General features: G+C 42.2%; 1 protein-coding gene across 1 annotated transcript; it reads right to left on the reverse strand.

The window, feature by feature from the left end:
• Positions 1–749: 749 nt before the first annotated feature.
• Positions 750–19,305, reverse strand: SEC62 (SEC62 homolog, preprotein translocation factor). The gene is made up of 8 exons (XM_074912383.1): positions 19,233–19,305; positions 10,989–11,097; positions 10,505–10,610; positions 7,732–7,942; positions 6,247–6,339; positions 3,943–4,003; positions 2,940–3,059; positions 750–2,351 (listed from the first exon to the last, which is right to left on the reverse strand). The coding sequence occupies exons 1-8, from the start codon at positions 19,266–19,268 to the stop codon at positions 1,885–1,887; spliced, it is 1,203 nt and encodes a 400-aa protein (XP_074768484.1). The 5' UTR covers positions 19,269–19,305; the 3' UTR covers positions 750–1,884.
• Positions 19,306–21,126: the final 1,821 nt, after the last annotated feature.

Genomic DNA, 21,126 nt, shown 5'->3' on the forward strand with positions numbered 1-21,126 from the left:
CTTCAGGGCAGCTGTCCCAGGAATTCCAGCGCCAACAAGCCCAAGATTCGAGCACAAAGGCAGGCAGCAACCTTCTCAGCACTAGGTGTGGAGATGGGAAATGCTCAAAGGGAACCGGCCTCTGCCGGAGCAAAGCGCAGCGCCTCAAACCCGCTGCTGAGACACGAGAAGGCAGCTGCTGGCCAAGACACTTCGTCATCACAAAGTGCAGACCCGAGGAAGCTCCTGAAGGCAGCAGCAGGACTGTGTTAGCTATTTTAATCAGTGATGGCATGCGTGTGTCCAGCAGTCAAGCTGTTTAGGAAATGGGTCCTTTAATTTTTAATGTATTAATAAAAAAAGTGATCCAATTTATCTGTTTCCTTTAGACTAAGAGATTCAAGATTAAGGAGATTTAAGCAGCAAATACACCATATCCATGAATTATCAGTGCACCCATTACGAGGTATGTGTTTGCACAGCCTGAAAAATTAGTATCTTCATCCAAAATGCCAATGGTCCCCCTTGCTTCCAGCAATTTAGAACAGGCAAAAAAGTTCTCCAAGTCAGTTATTAAAACACCAAGCTTACCCTGATCTCCTCTGAGGGGATTCAGGAGACAATGAAATCTGTAGTTACTGTTGAAGTCATCTAGAGGAACGATGCCAAGTGGTTAATTCTTCAGTGCTTAGTTAACCCAAACATCCAGTCCGTCCTCCGACCGCCCAGCAGAAAGGGATGCGCAAGAGAAACTGCACAAACTACTCCAAGGTATTTATAAACAAATTATTAATGGTCACTTCATATTAGCTTTGAGTTCCCTACATTTCTGAACAGATGAACACTCTCCTGCATCTTCAGTTTAAAAAGTATTCCAGTTCCAGAATATAGAAAGTTTTAACATTAAGGCATACATACAGCTATGTTGTTTGCTTTCATTTAATAAAGATCAATTTACTCATACTCAAATACATGGAATGTTGGCACAAAACTAAAGCTCTTGTGGAACAGCTACCAATCATACACAAATATTCTGTGAGGTCCTCTTGACTTGCATTTCTCCGATAGATACACCACAAAATGGCTTTAATAATACAAACCGAATGCTGGATCAAATCTCTAAATAATAAGTAGCAGTTAAAGTAAATGGTTTGCTTTATTTGTAAATTATGTACAGAATACATCTTATTTTTTGTAATTATGATGGAGCGGGAGAAAGAAAACAGCCATCATTTCCAAACCGTGCTGCTTCCTTCACCCGCTGGAGATGACATCTTTCTCTGAACCAGATGTACAAAACCAGTTTGGATTTCCTCAGTTGCTGGCACGCAGTCTGGAGAAAGAGAGAACACTGCAGCCAAATTCAGCACTACCAGCTTTTATATTTTCAGCAAAATACTTCTGCTAAAACTAGTATTCTTAGGAGAGTCTTCACAATTTTTTGAAAACAAAGTCAAGAAAAATATCAACAAAGCTGTGGGCTAAGAAGGGCTTTACCTAACTAGCTATCAAATGAGTATAACTAGGAATAATCTGAGATTTGGTCATTCAACTTTTACCTGTTTTACAAAAGCAAGTTTGAGAAGCTAAACTAATTGACCAGTTATGCAAGTACCAGAAAACTATGGTTTTCAGTATGTTTGAGGACGATCTGGGCAATCTATCAATCAAGAGAAAACTTGTCAGATTGATAAAACTTCTGTCAATGGCTATTAATGATTAACATAGTACCAAGTAATCAAGTTAATGGTTAAAAAAAAAAATGAAGGAACTAGATATAAAACCGTTTGGTAACATGTATATTTCAGCAAACAAAGATGCTACTGTATGGTCTATGTTTTGGTGATCAGCCAACAAAGAAAATCCAACCATTTGCACATACTTAGTCCCAAAAACCACAGTGAGTTATGATTTTTCATGTGAAGGCCTGCTTTCGGTATCTTCCTCCTCTTCCTCTTCACAATCCCCTTCGTCCGTTTGCTGTTCCAGTTCCTCTTTTGTGATCATTTCAAAGTCGTTTCCATTTCCACTACTGTGCTGGGACCGGTCGTCTTCACGCCTGTCACTGTCAGTGTCTGAATGCCGCTCTCCTCCCGAGCCGTCTGTTCCCGAGTTCCTCATTGCTTCCGTTTTCCCATCCTCCTCTTCCTTCTTCTCACTATCTGATTTCTCCTCGCTGTCATATTTTTGCTGCTTTTTGGATTCTGATTTTTCCTCTTTCTTTAAGTCTGCTTTTGGTCCTTTGTATTCGTGTGTGTACAGGGGCCTGAAGGAGTCAATGAATCCCACGTCCGCTGTAAGGTTGGGCAGGAACCAGAAGTGATGCCTTCCTCCAGTGATGAGCCAGATGATAAGGAAAAGGATGCAGCGAGCTGTATTTAAAGAAAAAAAAAAAGGGACATTTGGGTTTTTAATATAAACATCCACACTGCACAACTACAGTGTAAGAGGTATCCCCTACTAAGCCCCACCCCAAGGCAGGGACAGGGGCGACCCTGAGGGAGAAGCCCCCACTCCACAACAGCACTGGGGGATGGTTTGTTCTTGGCACGGATCTTATCTGTGATTTAGCCCCGAATCCCCTCTGCTACAGAAATACAAGTGAAAGAAAGCACTGAAATCCTGGTTACACCATTCTCACCACTGAACCTGTTCTTATGGACAGTCCTTGGGTTTGTTTTGCCTTTTTTTTTTTTTTTTTTTTTTTTTTTTTTTTAAAAACAGAGGCAGTGATGCAATCTCCACTCTACAGGGGACAGAAGCATGAGCTTGCTTGCTTTCTGTGGCACAACTGTGACACCCAGTGGGCAGGAGAGAAATACATCCGCGGAGCCAGCCTGGCTGCTGCCGACAACGAGCCACCCTCTCGTCTCCCAGTACATCTCAGACCAGGTTTAAGCAGCTGGTTGGTCTCTGCCTTTCTAGACCCCACCTGCTGAGACGGTGAAGCCAACACTTACCAACGGCAAGAAGAAGAATACTGGCGACAAAACAGCCTGCGCCTACGCTGAGGTAATAGACACCGACACGCATTTCTGCTGGCCACAGCGGGAACAGAGTCGCAGCTATAACAGCAATCACTGAGTAGAGAGATAAGGAGAAAAGCCTGTGATTAGTTTTTCCTGGTATGTGGATAAAAATTCTAGGCTTACTAGTTATTCAAGGCTTAGCATAGTACAAGTTACTGGTAGTATTTTAGTCCTTGAGTGAAACCTTGTCTAGTCCCATGGCTCTACAGACACATGATTTAGCAACTGTGTGTTTGGTCAACAGAGCAAAGAGAGCTCCTCTGAGGAGAGGGCACGAGCAAATGGGCAAGCAGGGAGCTGCCTAAACCCCACACAGCAGGAAACGGGCACGGAGAGCTGGGTGAAGATGGTAGTGGCCCCAGGAACCAGTCAGAGGCCTGACTATGGTGCCAGGGGATGACAGGGGTTCTCAGGAAGGGTGGTTCTCCCAGGGCGAGGAAGCTGGAAGGTACAGGTCAAGGTCGTTAGACCAGCAGTGCAATGATCTGTTAGCTCACCGATGTCAGTTAGCATCAGTGCTAGGTTAGATTAACAAAATAAAAGCTGACTGGGCTTATCCTACACAAATACAAGTTCTAGGGTCAGAAAGGTATCGTTCAAAGTTTAAAATCCCTTTAACATCTTCTACATTTTTATATAACCCACATTTGCCTATTGGACAACTTCCTCATTAGCTTAAAGCAACGGAAATAAACAGCTTGCAAACTTGTGCCAAGTTTCAGGCATTTGCTAAAGCACATTTCGGCTTTTTCTTTTTATCACGTGTAGCCCCTCCACCCCAAGATCAAAATCCTTATGACTGTTATCAAATCATGCTGAAACTGAAGAGCAAAAGCTTTGTCCAGAAGAAAGACAAACTTTCCCGAGGACAGACAGGCCTGTTGATCCTGTGCTTACATTTGTGACGTGCTCACCAGTATCTACTCTTACTTACCAAGGACAAGTCCCATGGCAAAAGTTTTAAAGTGAACGGGGTCATAGATCCACACATAGACCTAGAACAGAAATGATCTGGTTTACACTTGGAAAACAAGCTCTCTGATAAAGGATTTCCTTTATTCCCTCACTCAAGCGCTCACCGCCGTGTTGTCACACTGGGTGCTGACCAACGGGCGCAGCGGTCGCCACCGTGTCACGGCAGAGGCCCCACACCCACTGCCTCAGCCAGGAAGGGAAGAAGGAAGGGAAAGGGTTTCCATACTGTGTAAGAAAACCAGTGGAAATCTCAGACTGGACCTGTCAAAGAACTACTTCATGAAAGAAGCTGTACCCAGAGTAACTTAGAAGTGACATAAAATCCCAGGGAAAGCCATCAGACAGTAAAACCAATGAGGAAATGAAAGATTCGGAAGTATGACTGAATCAAGGTTTGGTTTTTATCTTTCTTTGCTCATTACTGTTGCTCAGCATGAAACCAAAAATCTTGTAAAAAAGTAGAAAGTGTCTCAGGTCCACCAAGTGGAAACAAGAAATACTTCTAGCTTTGAAGAGATTCCCTTAAGAGAAAAAAAACCAGACTGAACATAGGGAACAAAGCAACCAGCTGTAATGCTCCATTCAGCTTAAGTTTGATGGCCTTGGGCAAGTGTAACCACACCCTCTGTTCCACAGCACACCCTTATCTAAATGTCTGCAGGTGCAACACTGTACCAAATGCTGGTGCGAGAACTGTGGATCCATTCGAATCAGATTTGCTCAGCCTTATTGAAAAAAACTCCAGGGTAAAGTGCAGGATTTTCTGAACTAGAAAAACAGGATTTATTTTTTTCTTGCCAAACTAAACAATTTGAACCTTAGCTATTAACTGTGAAAAGCAGCTGCTGATCACAAGAAACCAGCAACCTCATAGCAGATGTGTTAACAGGAACTACCAGGAGGAAACCGTAGAGGCTGTAATACAGTTTTTCAGTGTGATGCAACAAGTATTTAATATTCTTCTCACAGGGTATGAAAGTTGACTATACACAGGTGCAGCTCTGCTGCCAGTCAGCTGTTCTGTGAGCCCAAACTGGTGACTGGGCAGTAAGACAGTGTGTAATATTCAATGTTTGTAAGTGCAAAATAATGAAGAAAAGGGAAAAACCAGCTCCAGTGTAAATACACAAGGATTGGCTCTAAATTAGCTACTAAAGAAAAAAGCTCTTGGGAGTGGCAGTTCTTAAAAAAAGTCAGTTGACTAATAAACAAAAATGTAAGTTATGTTAAGACAAGAAGTAAATACTGTTTTACTGCAACTAGTCCTGCACCCTCATTCTGAATGCCGCATGCCATCCTGGTTACTCCATGTAAAGACAACAGGGAGGATCAGAGGTGGGTGTGATTCTACACGAGGTGGGATGAAACAGATAAAGGCAGGTGTAAAAGAACTGACCGAGAAGAGTAAAATAAAGGAAATATATTTTCTGCACAAGTGGTTTATTTACAGCGTGCACTGCCATGTCTGTTTGATGACCAAAGGTACACAAGAATCCTAGGGGAGATTCCAGTACAGCGACACACAGCAGAGCACTGTATAATTTTGCTGGAGTAAAGAATTACCACTTAAAAGCACAAATATAACTGTACATTACAGAGCTGTTAAAGAATTCAATTCTTTTGCCAGGAAAGCAAAGTGAAGTATTTAAGACCAGTTTCAGTGCTAAAGCCAGGATGAGAATCCAGGAAGGCCCCAGCGTCCCCTTCTCTGCTCAGATCACAAAGCCAGGCAGCCTCTGGCTGGCAGGTATGTTTGATTTCCCCTCCTGCGATCCAACACTGTGTCCTAAAAGGCTTGTGTTTCGTTTAGAAATATTTCAGTGTGCCACAGGATAACTGGGGCTGGAAGGGACCTCTGGAGGTCTCTAGTCCACCCTCCTGTTCAAAGCAGGGTCAGCTGTGAGGCCAGCCCCAGTTAGGCAGGGCTTTACCCAGTCCTTCTTGAAAGCCTCTGGGCACGGTGGCTGCAGAACGGCTCTGGGCAGCCTCCGTTACACCCTGAGGACAAACATTTCACCTCACAGCCACTAGCACCTAAACAAGTGGCAATTAAGTTTTCTTTTAGATTTTTTTTTAAAGTTACTGTCCTACATTTATCTCCCTCTAACCTCCTTGCAAATATCTAAAAATCTGATGTTTCAAGATCAGTCATCGCATTGCCATTAATTTTTCATGTTGAGAAAATTTGCAGAAATCCAGTAAATTAACCTATTATCTGACAATAATACATTGACTACTTTCTAAAAATACCCATAAATCTTACCTCGTTTCCATCCAAGAAAACTTGGTCTTCGTGTGGCTCAAGTTTAAATTTTCTCTTAGTTTCCTTTTTCTTGGGTGTTCCTGGGGTCTCATCCTGAGGACAAACACAAGTTATATAGCTATTAAAAAAAATATAAAACAAAATAAGAGGGTTTTAATTTCTAGTATTTTAATATATTGAGTCTGATAACTTCCCACAAACTTAAGATCACTTTTACATTTTTTTAAGTAAAGACACTTTATTTCCTCCTGTTCTTATTTATCACTAACTGGGTACCTCAAAAATAAAATTGTAAGGAAAGAGAAATCTTATTTTTAATTAGTGTCTAAAGACTGGACTGTGACTTCAGGATTATGTTCTGTCTTCAAATGCACAGCAAAGCTCTGCTGATAACAAAGTCTGCATGAAGATCAAGAACAGGGTACAACGATTCATAAGCACTAACCTGATTAGAATTATTTGGTACCTTGGTGCCACGTTTACCACACGAGCATCCTTTCAGAATCAGGTTCTGCCTGTTTATTCTGTATCCTCCTCAATCTCTTTTTGGATCTTGTGCTTCCTTTTCCCTGTCTCCTGTTTCCTTCCCTTTCCTTATTTCTTTGCTTTAAAATTAACAATCTCATTTTTGTCCTGTGTTGTTCTTCAAGTTACTACCCACAGGCTTATATAAGCCCCTAAAATATAAGTTGAATAGTTAACGATTAGTTTAAAAATTAACATATTTAATACTTTAACTCTCCAGATGACAGGGAATTGGAGGAGTTCACAACTTTCATAATCAGCATTTTAAAGTATTCAGAGAGCTGGGTAATCGTATACTGGCTTCTATGTTTGGACTACCAGCAAGATTATTTATAATTCTTCTATCAGATGTGTAGCTTTCTTCTGAGATCCAGACCTTCGTACAACAGGCACACTGCATCTCTCACCAAGTGCCATTGTTTCACTTGGGAGTGTCTGAACAGGAATAACTTTTGAGCACTATCCCCTGAACTCTCCCTGGATTCATACCACTCCTTGCAGAAGAAAAAACACATCCCCTCGTCAAGTTTCTCCCGCAGGTCGTTAACATTTTAATTTAGGAATTCTGTTCTGCTAATAAATAAATCAGGAATGAATGCATGAAAAAACCCACACGAAAACTTGTACAGTAACAGTTTAAACTTTATCTGTGTGTGTCTTGATGCTAACGTACGCTTGTACAAAGCATTGCTGCCTGCTGCAGCTGAAGACAAATAGTTTTTGATTAACTCAGTCCACATTAGGAGATGATGAGGTACAAAGGCCCAACTGAAGCCTCTTTTTTGATCTAGATCAAAACTCCAGTTTGAAAAAAGCTGGATATTTTAGAGATGAAAACAGGTATGAAAAAGGTATGTTACATTTTAGAACCATCAACCACATTTTCAAACCAACATAATCTTAATCTGTTAATGTATTCTCCGTTACAGGTTTGTCTCTTCTCTTACTGATAGCACTTACCTTCTTACACTCCTCTTTTTCACCATCCTTTTTCTTTTCCTTTTCTTTCTCCTTCTTAGTTTTTTCATCTTTGCCACTTTCCTTCTTGCCCTTTTTCTCCTCCTCTTTCCCACTCTCAGCCTTTCCTTTTTCCTTTTCTTTCTTCGTATCCTTTTCAGGTTTCATTTTCATCACTTTCAATGCTCGATGAAAGAACTGTTTTTTCAGGAGTCTTAAAGCAAAAAAAAGTTAAATGATACATTTAAGTGTGGTTGTGATAATAACGTTTACACTCATGCTATTAAATAACACTCTAGATTATTTAATATCATCATGAATACAGGATTGAAAGACAGAGATCACCCATCATCTGCTCTATTTGCAAGTAAATACACCAGAACTAGTTATCCTGTGTCTCACCTCTTGCTTAGCTTTTTTTTGTTCACCTGCTCAAAACTGGGTAAAAGTTTTCTTTTTACTCTTCTGTGGCAGCATTTTGCCTAGATTTAAATGAATACTCAAGATGTAGGATGGAGAAACCCACCAGGTCAATTTACTTATCTTTCCCGTTAACGCAACTCCATCCAATACTCATTTTCAAGTTCATGTCAATGTATTTCATAGCAAAAGTAAGGAAGTGGGCATACGGCTTATCGAGTTCCTCTGCGAGAGGTGCAGGATGAGTAGCAGCGCCCTGTTGGAACTGCAGTGCATGTGCACGCATCCCTGTCAGGGCACCTACAAACACACCTCAGAGTGAGAGTATCTACGCCCGTGAGGCACCAGGAAACAGTGTTTATAGTCTTAAGGTTGTCACCAACCAGTAACACCCTGGAAAGGATCACAGCAGCACAGAATGCCGCTCGTCAGACTGCGAGGATGCAGCAGGCTGGGAATTCCAAGCACTTTCACATCAAAAATCCCGGTCCCATCGATTTGGTTTCTCACACCTCTTGCTGCAGACCAGATCCTTACGCTGGACTGCTCCTTGAATTAGGAAAACTCACTGAAGGGAGAGGAGTCATTCTACAAATTAGGTTTACGCACATGCTGGCTATCAAGCAAAGTTGTTTCAGATATATAAAACAACCTTCCCTCAGACAACTGTTGACGTGGCTTCTCTTTCCAGCAACAGAAAATCACTTGTTTGGGAGAAACTACTTTTCTTCACAACTGGAAGTTTAGGGGGCTCGGGTACAGGGGAGGTCTGGCCTGCAGGCCAGCTCTTTCACTTGAGGGAGCTACTTCTGGCTCTGACAAATATCAGGGCTGAGCAAGACCGACGGCTCAGAGCAGGCAGCCGTGGTGCCAGCGCAGCCACAGCCAGGTCCCAACACGGGACAGACCTCGACACAACTACTGAGTCCAGGCTGCTTGCTGATCCCGACTTGGCAACCCTCTACAGATCCACTGAACAAAGCATTATTGATGAAGCTTATTTCTGAACAAAACCTCTCAAAAGAAATTTGTTGAACTGAGATCAATATGTAAGTGTACTGGGATACCTTATGTACTGGAATAGTTTATGAATTCAGTTAGTAACTTGTTTTAAATACACAACTGATTGATGCAGCTGACACAGGAGGAAGGAGCAGGATCTGATATTTGGTTTTTGTTTGACAGGGCAGATAAAACAAGCAATAGCCACACCAGCAGAGTTAAGGTACTTGTTTTTAATGAGTATGAGACTAAGCAGCGTCTTATAATGAAGAGATTGGTTTTGTATTAAGATATTCCTCCATCCCTTCCAAAAGGCAAAGGAAGTGGACAGCGCTAACGTTTAAAACTCTAAAACCAGCTTTGCTACCCAAAGATGGCCTTAGCATTATTAGCAATACAGAGGTGAGCACGAGAAACCCAACTGCAGACGTGGTACGGTGCCAAACGGATCATCAGGGCACGAAACAATACTGGTGATAAAAATCAGTGCCGGGAACAGAGGGTGGAACTGATTTTCCGCGTGCACTACAGGCATCCTTTACACTGCTGGAGCTGAAGGACTTCACCAACTGTCACCTCATCTGATGCTTTAGTAACTGAAGAACAAACACACAGACTCCTACCTCAGTCCAAAGAGACTCTGGGATGCAAAACTTCTTTTTTTTTTTGCTTACATTAAAATAATGCTTTTATTCTAAACTTTCTTGAAGAAAGTAAAAGGATTGAAGTTCAAATACAGAATCAGCCCTGCCTCAGGCGTGGAACTGGTGGGGGGAGAATCTCACCTTGCTGGATGGCCATCTAAGAGAGGCCAGAAATAAAAGACTAAATATTAGCCATATTCTTCTTTTCTAAGTAGCTTTTGCAGAGCTCTCCAAGTGTAGGCAGCCCTCTTAACCCTCATGTCTGCCCCAAACCAGGCAGAGCCAGAATAAGCCATTCACCTAAACAAAGCACTTGGCGTACACTAAGCAGCAGGGACACACCACCTGAGAGGCATAAATCAAACCTCAAAGTCCAGCTTCCGCCACGATGGCAGACTGGGTCCGCAGGAAGGAGAGATTTGAGAGCTCTGACCCTACTGACTTCAAATAACTATGAAATTTAGACAAATCGTTTTGTTCATCTTGCTGCCCTAAGCAGCATAATGAAAGCATGAAAGAGTTTTGAGAACAAAGATGATGAAACGACATTATTTCCACCCTCAAACACAGTAATAAAAATACAGTAATTTTTACGTACAACCACAGATGTTTTAGAATATACGAAGCCAAGTGAAATTGCTTCCTAAATAACAAAGACATCTTGACAACTACAGTCATTAATAAAACCGATGAATTAGGCTAGGTCGCACCTGTTGCAGTAATCAACTACAGACTCTCGGGTTGTAAATAAAGCCTCTTCTCCTTTCTTTGCCTTCGCCCATTTAGAATCCAGGAGGCAATCCACAGCTTTGGAGGCTAGAGGGAAAAATGGAGTTAGAAATATTTATTTTAACATTTAGTCTACATTCCTTGAACCAAATCAACCAGTCCCTTCTGGTGATGCTCCACATCCTCTTAATCTTTAAAGTAAGACTAGCCACTATTCTGAAATACAGCACTCCTGACAGCCACACACCTTTCAATCACAGATCAAAAAGTTTATTGTGTTTGCTTCAGGCTGATAAGATTAATTTTATGGCTATCTAATGCCAAGATAAGTTTTCAAAACCAAACTGTAAAATCAGTCCTTATTAGATAAAGCACTAATAATAAAAACAAGACAGGCCCTCCCACACACCGCAAGTACAATGTTAGAAGAAGGAAGTTTCATTCCCTGGTTATAAGTAACCCTACCAATAAAATAATCCACTCGGTGGCCCATCATGTTGGTGGATTTTGTTGGACAGTTGAAACGTAAGTATTTAGCAACAGCCTTCTCCTCTTTGAATGGCTCACCAACCTCCTGTAACAGTAAAAGTGCAAAATTACTACAGTTTGAAACACATGGGAGAGACACTCATTTCAGCTTAAAAATCAGATATTGCAAAGGTTTTGTTATTTTATGGCAACGTATAAATAATAAAACACAGAAGATGTGAAAATAGTCACTTTTCCCAAGAATTTTCTGTCTATATAAAGCAAAAAAGCATTCCTTTGCAAACTCCTTGAGCAGCTCTAAAAAGAGCAAACTAAAGGAGGAACTAAGAGGAACGCAGGGAGCGCATGGGAAGCTGCTTAAGGCACACAAGCTTGGATGGAAACAGTTGTGAAGCTGAGAGCAAAGAAAAACAACAGAGTGAGGAACGAGCACGTATGAAATGGCAGCAATGCAGGCACACTGACAGAATACAAAGCAGCTTGAATTTCACATGAAAGAGGAGAAAACCATGTTGCAAAGAAGTCGAAAGATTTGGCTCGAAAATTTCAGTACCACTGCGTGACTACAAAATGACTTGAACTTCAGAGTACAACAGAGATTCTTCCAACCTAGAGACTAGAAGCATCAGAATGAAGCACACAAACGCCAAGAGCTGTTTTAGGAAAAGGAGGCCCAGGTGTGCACGCATCTGTAAATCCTGTGCAGTTACCAACTTGCAGAGAGGTAGCAGAATTCAAAGATTTGTAAGACAGAAGGATGGAGATGCGCATTTCCAATTATGTCAAATTAAGACCCAATATTTGTAAGCAGGAAGGGAAGACCTTTCTGGTGTTCCTGCTTCATAAAATTATATCTGAAACAAACATTTGGCACATTACACTGACTCATGCAAATTTCCTCAGAAATTCCTTTCTGGAAGTGTGTTTTTAATCAGTAAGGCTTAATTTTCCAAATCCCCCTGCTACTCACAGATCAATAACAGAGAAACGCTAGGACAGCTTTTCAGACTGCCAGTTACGTTTTCTGTACCTATTCTTCTCATGCTGGCCAAAGAAATACATTACAGAAGCCACAAAACAGATAGAATTCTATATATTCCTGTAAATCACCAGAGTCTATTTAAAGATGTAATGATTTTCAAGGTCAATAAACATATACACCCTCCATTACTGCTTTTAAGATGTAAAAACCATATAGCAGGAAGCACCTTAAGTGGAAATGCAAGGTCAAATAGATGTTGTTACACCAGAATAAAAACTTCAGATGGTGAGAGTTGTTAATTTTCAACAGTCTGCACAGCTAACTTGCAAAATCAACTGGTTAATGAATTATCCTTCTAGATGGGACTGTTGCTTTTCCTATCTGAGGACAATTTTAAAGAGAGTAATATAGATATAAGATAGCCAAATGATGAAAAGACTCCACATTTTGTTAGTCTTGAGATTACTGAGACTTTTTTAAAGTCTAAATTCTCCATATATCTATAGAAATATGCTCTCACACTCACCAGTTAGTTTCAGAACTAACCAAATTAAGCCAGATGATCCCAACAGTCCTCATAGAGATTGCATGAACTCCTACTCCATGTTCAATCCTTTTTTTCCTTCTTTTTAAATTTTAAAAATCCATATAAAACGTCACATAACACATTCACTGACAGTGCATGTACATGCATAATTTATGTACTGTGGTTTGATGTCTCCTTATATGGTACAGCTGTACTGATTTACAAACTACCAAGTTTGGTACCAAACCAGATTTGGTTTAATACCAACAAAATGAGTTACAATGCATTTAAAGAAAACGAGCAAGCGCGTACCACTGTTACCGTGTGGCACAGATGCTAAGGTACCACGGAGACTGATGCAGCCAACTGTTTCAAAATAACGCTTTTCTAGTATTTCCTAACAGCAAATTAAACTTGGAACAACAACTCACGGGGCAAATATTGTTCTTCGCAGCACAGACAGTAAAACAGTCAAGAGAAACTACAGATATTCACATCAATATTACTTCCACTGCTAATTTTTTTCTTCCTAAAATATTTATGATCCTGCTAGGTCATGTGATGTGCCGTGCAGGCAGTGGCTGGCACCAGGAGATTTTTTTTTTTTTTATTGCTCCTTACTATCCATTGCTTTGTCCTTTTCTGTGGGATAGTTTCACACTAAAAAAAAGCTTCCCTGCAAGGGAGACTGACACAGCTTAACTGAGCTTATTCTGAGAAAGTTTCCTCTGCAATTTAATCTCCATTTTTTCATCTTATTTTCATGCCTTTATTTGCAGAGCCAGACTTCAGTTAAAATATCAAAACAGACAATTGATAGAACATTACATTTCATCATAAAATCAACAAAAGCACTGAAAATTTCAGTATCCTAAACACAACTTTTTAAAGATGCAGCTCAACTGATCTTTATGTTCAAGTTGTAAAAATAGCCAAAACCCAGGCACTGTAAGTCTTATACATTTAGAAAAAGATTATATAAGTGAATCAAGGGGTAGTTCTCAATAAATTATAAAGCTTTAAAACAGATGACACAGCCTTAAAAAGCATATGAAAACTTCTGGGTATTTAAAGTTTGTTTTTACAGGAAAGACAGAAGGATTCAAGAAACATCTCAGGCAATATGTTTCTGGAATATTGTAAAATGTCTTCTCAATTAAAATTCTACAATTAAACTGTTCTCAATGAATAAAAAAATAGGATGGTGTCAAGCTTCCAAATACTTCTGCTCTAGATTCTGGTTTAGACCTTTGCACCTACTTTAATTTTACATACCAAAAACATACACGGTGTCACTAGACAGCATGTAAAATGTTCAGATTTATGACCCTAACAATGTACAAACTCTGGAAGAATGCCATTAAAAATAAAATCAAACCCAATTTCTTTTTTATCTAGACAGAAGAACTCCACCTACAGGAAGACAGGAAAAGCAGTGTTCAGTCTACCTACTTAATAGAAATGCACTGACATTTTTAAATTTTTAAGAATAACTCTCAAGCATTCCTACCAAAATTCTGCCTTATATGAATTCATAAAATGACACTGAGATTTTGAAACCCGGGGACCTTCCACACCCACTGAAGTGAAAGGAAAACTCTAATCAAATTATTTTTTTTACCATTATCTCCCAAATAGAAGTATAGCAGAGTGCATTCTGAACCTCCTTCCATACACTCAAGTAGTTCCCAGTTAATTCAACCTCCAACTGGGACTGCAGCAGCAGCAAGGCCCGTACACATTAAAAATTAAAGCATCTGAACTGAGCTATTAAAACCAGCCCATGAGCATCCTTCTCCTTCTCATCTCTACCCAAGTAGGACTTATTCAGGTCTCTTACTCCTGGAACCACTCAGTGGAAAGGCCAAACCGAATTTGCAGTTTGAAATTTCACTCAATTTTTTTTCCCCCTTTGCATCACAGGTGTGAGAAGACTGGCACGACCCAAGACAGAATGATTTCCTTCCACACCAATGTAATATAAACAAGGTTTCTGGAAAATCAGAACAGAGAACAGAGTAAATGATGACCATCGCTAACAAGACAAGTTATTCCATGTGCAAACACATTACAGGGATTTATGCTCCTCTGTTTCAAAGCGACCATCAAAATTCTTTGATTTCAATAAAATATCTAGTTTATTTCTCTGCTCTTACATCTGAGAACTTAAACTTCAGAACACCATCCCTCACTGAAGACTTCTGAAGCCTAAGAGTTTATACAGCTTTCAGATAAGGAAAAGAAGAAATTTAAGCACATTTGTCATGCGCAGCCTGTTTAAGCTGAGGTTATGTCAAAAATGACACTGTCAACCCCTTGTTCCATCCTTCACATCTCTCCTCATATTATAAGGACATTACAACCACATTAGCGTTATCTTCTCTGAAGATGGTCTGAGCGCATCAAAGCTTGGGCTAAATCACAAGATTATCTTTTTCCTTTCCCTGTTGACTCTCAGGACCTTAGCCTAGATGTTCTGTGCCAGAAGAACAGGTACTCCTCATCAATCTCGCTGAAACATTTATATTTTGCTCAACATAAATCAAGGTGCAGAAGAACAGAGAAAAATCACACAAATTAGCATGATCTGATAGATCACTGGGTGAGAGTGAGTAGGGTGGACACAAACATGTTAGAGTCTTAGGAGTCCATCAGTATTTTCTTCAGTGACTAATAAACATGAAATTGTCCCACTCTTGCACTGATGACCAGTACATGGATTGCCCCAGGTCTCTGAAAAGAAACTGTGGCAGAGCCATGCAGAGAAACCAGTTCTTCTGGATTACTGTGGCTGTGTGCTAGCCACAAGACATTAACTTCTTCACAGAAAAAGATTAACAGATTTTTTTGGTCCTATATATATCCTATAAAGTATTTGTTTTCTTCCTTCTTTCTTTTCAGCCATCACTATTTTTTTTTTGAGCAAAAGCTGTAAACTTACAGGTTCTAAAACACATGCTAAAGGAGCAATGTACAATACTTTGAAGTCAAAACATGCCAGCTTCAGTCCTCTTCTAAACCTAGGCCAGTTGTTTCAACGTTTTCCCTTCCCACATCCAAAAATGTAACTCAGATTTTCAAAAGACGGTGTCTTTTGTTTTACTGACAAGTGGGGCTGCACTTTTCTGCAATTTTTCACCCCTCAGTCTTTGTCTCTTCCTCCTCTATCACCTGATACCATTCATTTTCAAAGGAGTTATTTAGCCATTCTCCTTTGCTATCATCCCACTCAGCTCTACTAGAATTTAGGAGAAAATAAAGACAAATGGGCAAAATGGATTATAATCTGCTTTACTGGAAAACCACCGCACTGTAATTTCTGAAGATCCTTTCCACACTCATTCACAAAAAACTCTAACACAGGGAGCAGCAATGCAGCTGTTGCATTTTCCTGTCAGCAGAGCACAAATCACAATGTGACAGAACTGTAGGCTACAACAGTTAGTATTGACTAGTAGATGTCCTTCATCAGGAGAATCTCAAAGCCTGAATCCAGCGAATCAAGAGGAAAAAAAAAATAATCTACAAGTATGTGTCATTAATGGCATGTACACAGCACTGATGCCACCTCAGCCATCAATCTGCAGCGAGAGACGTTTGCCTAAGAACTGTTTTCTCGATTAGTAAGAGCAGTGTTTATATGCATTAACATTTCTAAAGTAGAGGACAGGACGCAGCACTAAGGTGCTGTACAAGTGCTATTAATCTCAATGCAAAGATACACAAAACTTCACATGGGCAGAATAAAACTGTGCACAATGGAATCTGGCCAATGTAATTAAAACTTAATGCCTACTTAACAGTCAAATTGCAGACCTGCCAACAAAGTGCCACGTGTTACCCAGCTGAATGCTTGTCAAAGTAACCAGCTCTGAAGATTTTGTGCTTAAGTGAGTATTTCAGGATACATATGGAACCATGGTTTTTTTTCCAAGAAGTGGAAAAAGCTTTGATCAGGTTGCTGGAGTAACAGGCATTCAAAAACTTCTCCCATCTTTTGAGATGTATCTGTCTAAAGAAAAAATACTAAACTAGCCATTAGACAACATATGTCGTTTTTCTTTTAATAAGTCCTTTATATCCAGCAGGCATTCTTGATTTCAGAAATTTGAATCACGTTGGAGCCCACTGGCTCGAGCAATCTCCATCCTACAGAGCAGCCTCTTTTCACTACTGCATGTCTGAAGTAATCTCCATGTTAATTGCAGTTAAATTACCGTTAAGAATGACACTTTGAAAACTTATTAAAATGTCTTTGTTCAAGCTTCTGAAGGTAAGATTTCGACAACTTCCATCACTTTCAGCTTGTTGCCAGAGGAAGAGTCTAAGCTATGCAATACAGATTGGGCAACTGTCTTTCTGGAAATGCATTCCCTAAAAGACATCTTCCCCATTATCACTTCTGACAGAAAATACAGAAAGCAGGCTTGACAGCACGTTTATTACCTTACTGAGACCTTCTATGTGTCTCATCTCAGGTATAGCTAGCTGACCTAACTCCCATAAGTCTAATCTTGATGGCAGACATCAAATGCTATAAAAATTATTCAGAATCCAGGTTTTGTACACACAGCGTTTGTAATTGAACTTTATTACATCAGTCTCTTCCACAGCTAAGTACACCGCCTCCTCCTAAGAATCTTACTCTTGTCAAGAAATACAGCTCTCCTTAATGACAGGGGGGTATTCAAATGTCAGACTTGCATACAGTATGATAAATAGTCTCTTTATTAACAGGTACACATCACTCTATAATAAGTACCCGCTTCTACAGCACATGAAACACCTACAAATAAAAATCCCACACTGCATTTTAGAAGAAACTTGCAGCATTACCCTGAAACATGGTAATCATACTGTAACTATGCCAGAAACGTTCAAAAAGCTTTAAAAAAAACCCAAAAACAAACCAACTACCAAGAAAAATACAAGTTGTTTTATTCACTGACCAACTAAGCACACCCTTTGGGCACTCAACAGTATTCTTTGTTCCCATTATTGTGGGCATACACTGGGAAACAACGAACATGCAAACCACATTTATCTACAACATTATATCACAAATTTAGGCCACAATCTTAAACCTTAAATGTCTGCACCCAGACATCGATTTAATTACTAACAATCGATGGGGGAAATACTGCTAACAGTCTGGAAATTAAGCATGTGCTTAAGTGCCTGCAACACCACAGTCTTGGGTATTATACAAAACATTAGAATACATTTAATTTGGTTTTGATGGATGCTTTATTGAGCTGTTGTCATCCTTGGTAAGGGACAGTCTGTAACGATTATGACAAGAGAATAATTCTGTAGTGTTTTACAATAATTCATTGATTGTGAGTGATTGATAAGGCTTGCTTAACAAGATTTTGATTAACTCCTCTCCACATTTCTCCTGTTTAAAGGGGAAAAAAGGAACCATTCAAAAGAGGAACCATTACAAGCACAGGCACATCTCCATCTTCTTGGGGGAAGGGAAAGTGGGCTGGGAAGGGAAAGGATGAGAACGGAGAGGGCAGCCAAGCAGGATAACATATGAAGTGTATGTACATTGTTGAACGGCTCTATGATTTCTCTCGTGAATATTATCTCCACTTACAGCAGAGCAATAAATCCCAAACAAACGCTGTTTAGGCTTAGCGTTAATAATACATGATAGTAACAGGCATTATAGTAGCTGAGGCTGTAAATATGCCCAAAACATGCATCAAAAAACCTCTGTAAAACTCGTTAGAAGTGACATATTGAGAAGTCCAAACTTCCAGGTAAGTCAAAATACCTAAGCAGTCCTCACTTTGCCTTTAAGTGACACCACATCACTATCACTACATTTTAACGTGATCTCAAAAGCTGATTAGGTCTATTTTTAGACGCGGTTGTTTGTTTACGTTTTCCAACCCCAAATTTCCTTTCCTTACCGCATCATTTCCTGGCTGGGGCACGTTTGTTTTTAAGATGCTTATTCCATCTGTCCCACGTCTTTTGCTTTAGAATCGCTGGAACAGCCACGCTGGGTGCCAGCTCTCGGCTCAGGTGGTCGCTGCCTGGGGATCCTGTGCTGTTATACCACACTGAGCTATTGTTCGACGCTGGTAACGGGTGAAACCCGAAGTGTAACTCGGGGTTACAAACAGGTAAACAGCTCGAGATTTCACCCTCTGCTCATCAAGACGTTGCAGTTTTGAGGGCGCAGACCCGCCGGGCCCTCGGATAAAGGGGAGGGCGAGGTTAAAGCCGAGCCGGTGCTGAGGGGGCCCGGAGCGGCGGCACCCCCGAAATGCTCCTACCTGCGCTTCTCCGCCGCCGCCGCGCAGCGGGCTCTAGCTTTTCTCGGATTTACTAGGATTTACGAATTTGCTAGAAAATTCTGAGGAAAACCTGTCGCCCGGTGCCAGCCCGGGCTTTCCCCGAGCTCCGGTGAGGCGCTTCTCCCGCGCTCCCCCCCCCAGCCTGCGGGGCTCCCGCCGTCCTGGCGGCGGCCGAGACGAGGGCGCTCCCCTCACCGCCGGCTCCCGCGGGCCGCCCGGCACCGCCCGCCGCCACCTCGCAACGGCACGGCGTCGGGGCGGGGAGGCCGCAGAACCGGGGACAGGGGGACGCTCCTCTGAGGGGCGGCCGGGCCGCCCGACGCAGCGCACCCGGCGGGGCCGGGCCACCCCGAGGCCGGGGAGGGGGTACGAGCCGGGCAGGGAGGGAGAAGCTCGGCTACCTGGATCCGCTTCCTGTGCCTCCGCCGCTCCGCCATGTTGTCCCCGTCTGCTCCGCCGGTGACGTGAGCCGGGGGGCGGGGGGGGGGGGGGGGATGGCGGCGGCGGCGGCCTCGCGAGAGGCGGCGGGAGCCGGGGGAAGGCCGCGCCCCCTCAGCCCGCCTCAGCCCGCCTCAGCCCGCCTCAGCCCGCCTCAGCCCGCCTCAGCCCGCCTCAGCCCGCCTCAGCCCGCCTCGCCTCGGGCTCTCGGCCGGGCGGTGAGGGGCGGTGCGGGGCTGTGAGGGGAAAACTGCTTCGCAGCGTCCCGGCGGTGGGTCTGGGTCAACCCTGGTTTAGAGGCATCGCTGCCCGGCCGTCTCAGCCCTCTCCCCGCCCCCGGCAGCGCGCTGGTTAATGAGAAACTCCCCGCGGGGGAGATGCGGCCTCTCCGGCTCCTGGGCCCCGGCCTCGCCCCGCGGTGCTCAGGCCTCGTCGTCTACAAGTCCGACTTCCAGATGGAGGCGGAGGCCTCTCGGCGCCCGGTTCCCCCACAGGCAGTCGGGGCTGCGCGTCAGGGTTTACCCAGGGCAGGAGGCAGCGATGCAGCCCCGTCCTGGCCGTGTCTGCGGGCTGGACAAAGCCTGGGTGCCTGTCGGGGCTCAGGAGTCTCACTTGTATCTGAAGAGCTAGCCCATCCTGCTGGAATAAAGGTGCTCCAGCTCTCTGTCGGCAAAAATGTATAGTTTTGATACTCCTAAATTGGATATTGGGCCTTAAAAGATGCTCGATGTAGCAGGACTTTGTTAGTTGTTCCCTAAACAGCCTCTGCTTACTCAGACCTTCTCATAATACTTACAGAATTAGATTCAGAAAGCAACCTATATAAAGTAAAATGGCCTTCTGTCAGAGGTTGTCCCGCATGCTTTTGCTATGAGGTCACTCAAGTTAGCAAAGCCTATAATGGTTTATCCTGGCTCCATGTTTCCAAACCACACCCTGGCACTTTGGGATGGAAAAGTATGTGCAGTCCTGTATGGTCTTGTCCAGTCCTTCCAAATCTTGTTGCCCCTTCCCGTTCCTAAGATTTTGGAACCTCTTAGAGTGAAAACTAGGGAACTAAAAGCCTAAAATTGTTTCCAGCAGTGTGTTTGCCCCTGAGTCACCGTGCCAGTTTTTGTGCTTTTTCTGGTATGACGTCTTCTTTTGAATGTTTTCCTTTTGCTGTTGCTGGGCAGAAAATCTATACAAGTTACAAATTAAGCTGTCTGACTGCAGAGTGAACGAACTATAAAAGTGTAATTCAAAAGATAAAATTGTAGGCATAGGGAATTATTTTATGGTTACAATAAAACAATGCCTTGTAAAAAGTAGGCAAACTGCATTTATTTAAAAAAATACACTTTTAAGTTGGCAATCATTTTAACAGTTATTTCATGTGCTTAACTTACAGTAATATAAAAGCACATCTGAAATGGGGGCTTTCTTGTGGAAGAAGTTTTAGCTATCTGTAACTTCGGGCTTGCTAATAATACACAATGCCTGCAGTAAGGATTTGAGCATGGTGTAGCTCAGAGCTCCTCTGCTATCCCTGCATAGGCACAAGCTGAACTTCAGCTGTGAAACTCCTCCCTGCTCTATGGGAGAGGCTGTTTGGAACCACGCTCCCGTCCACTCGCTGCCCTCCTTGCGAAGAGTGCAATTGCCTTGTGATGGGTCTCATTCCAGATCATCATCCCTCATACTTCTCAGGCTCCTTTAAGGTCTTACTTCCCATATGCCTTCTGTGTCTTGGAATCTAGTGCTGATTCATAAACCCACCTTTAATGCTTACATTTTTTTTTTGCCTTTTTTTTTTTTTTTTTTTGGCATGGTGTATTATCTGCAGTACATCAAGCTGTTTGCTGCCAGAAAAACACC

This window comes from Athene noctua, chromosome 8 (genome assembly GCF_965140245.1).
Source record: "Athene noctua chromosome 8, bAthNoc1.hap1.1, whole genome shotgun sequence".
Classification (NCBI taxonomy): domain Eukaryota; kingdom Metazoa; phylum Chordata; class Aves; order Strigiformes; family Strigidae; genus Athene; species Athene noctua.

Coding starts and splice junctions, on each gene's coding strand:
- SEC62 (XM_074912383.1), bottom strand. CDS start 19,268: ATGGCGGAGCGGCGGAGGCACAGGAAGCGGATCCAG. Junction 10,611..10,988: donor CCGAGTGGATTATTTTATTG/GTAGGGTTACTT, acceptor TTTTCCCTCTAG/CCTCCAAAGCTGTGGATTGC. Junction 3,060..3,942: donor TGCCATGGGACTTGTCCTTG/GTAAGTAAGAGT, acceptor CTCTCTACTCAG/TGATTGCTGTTATAGCTGCG.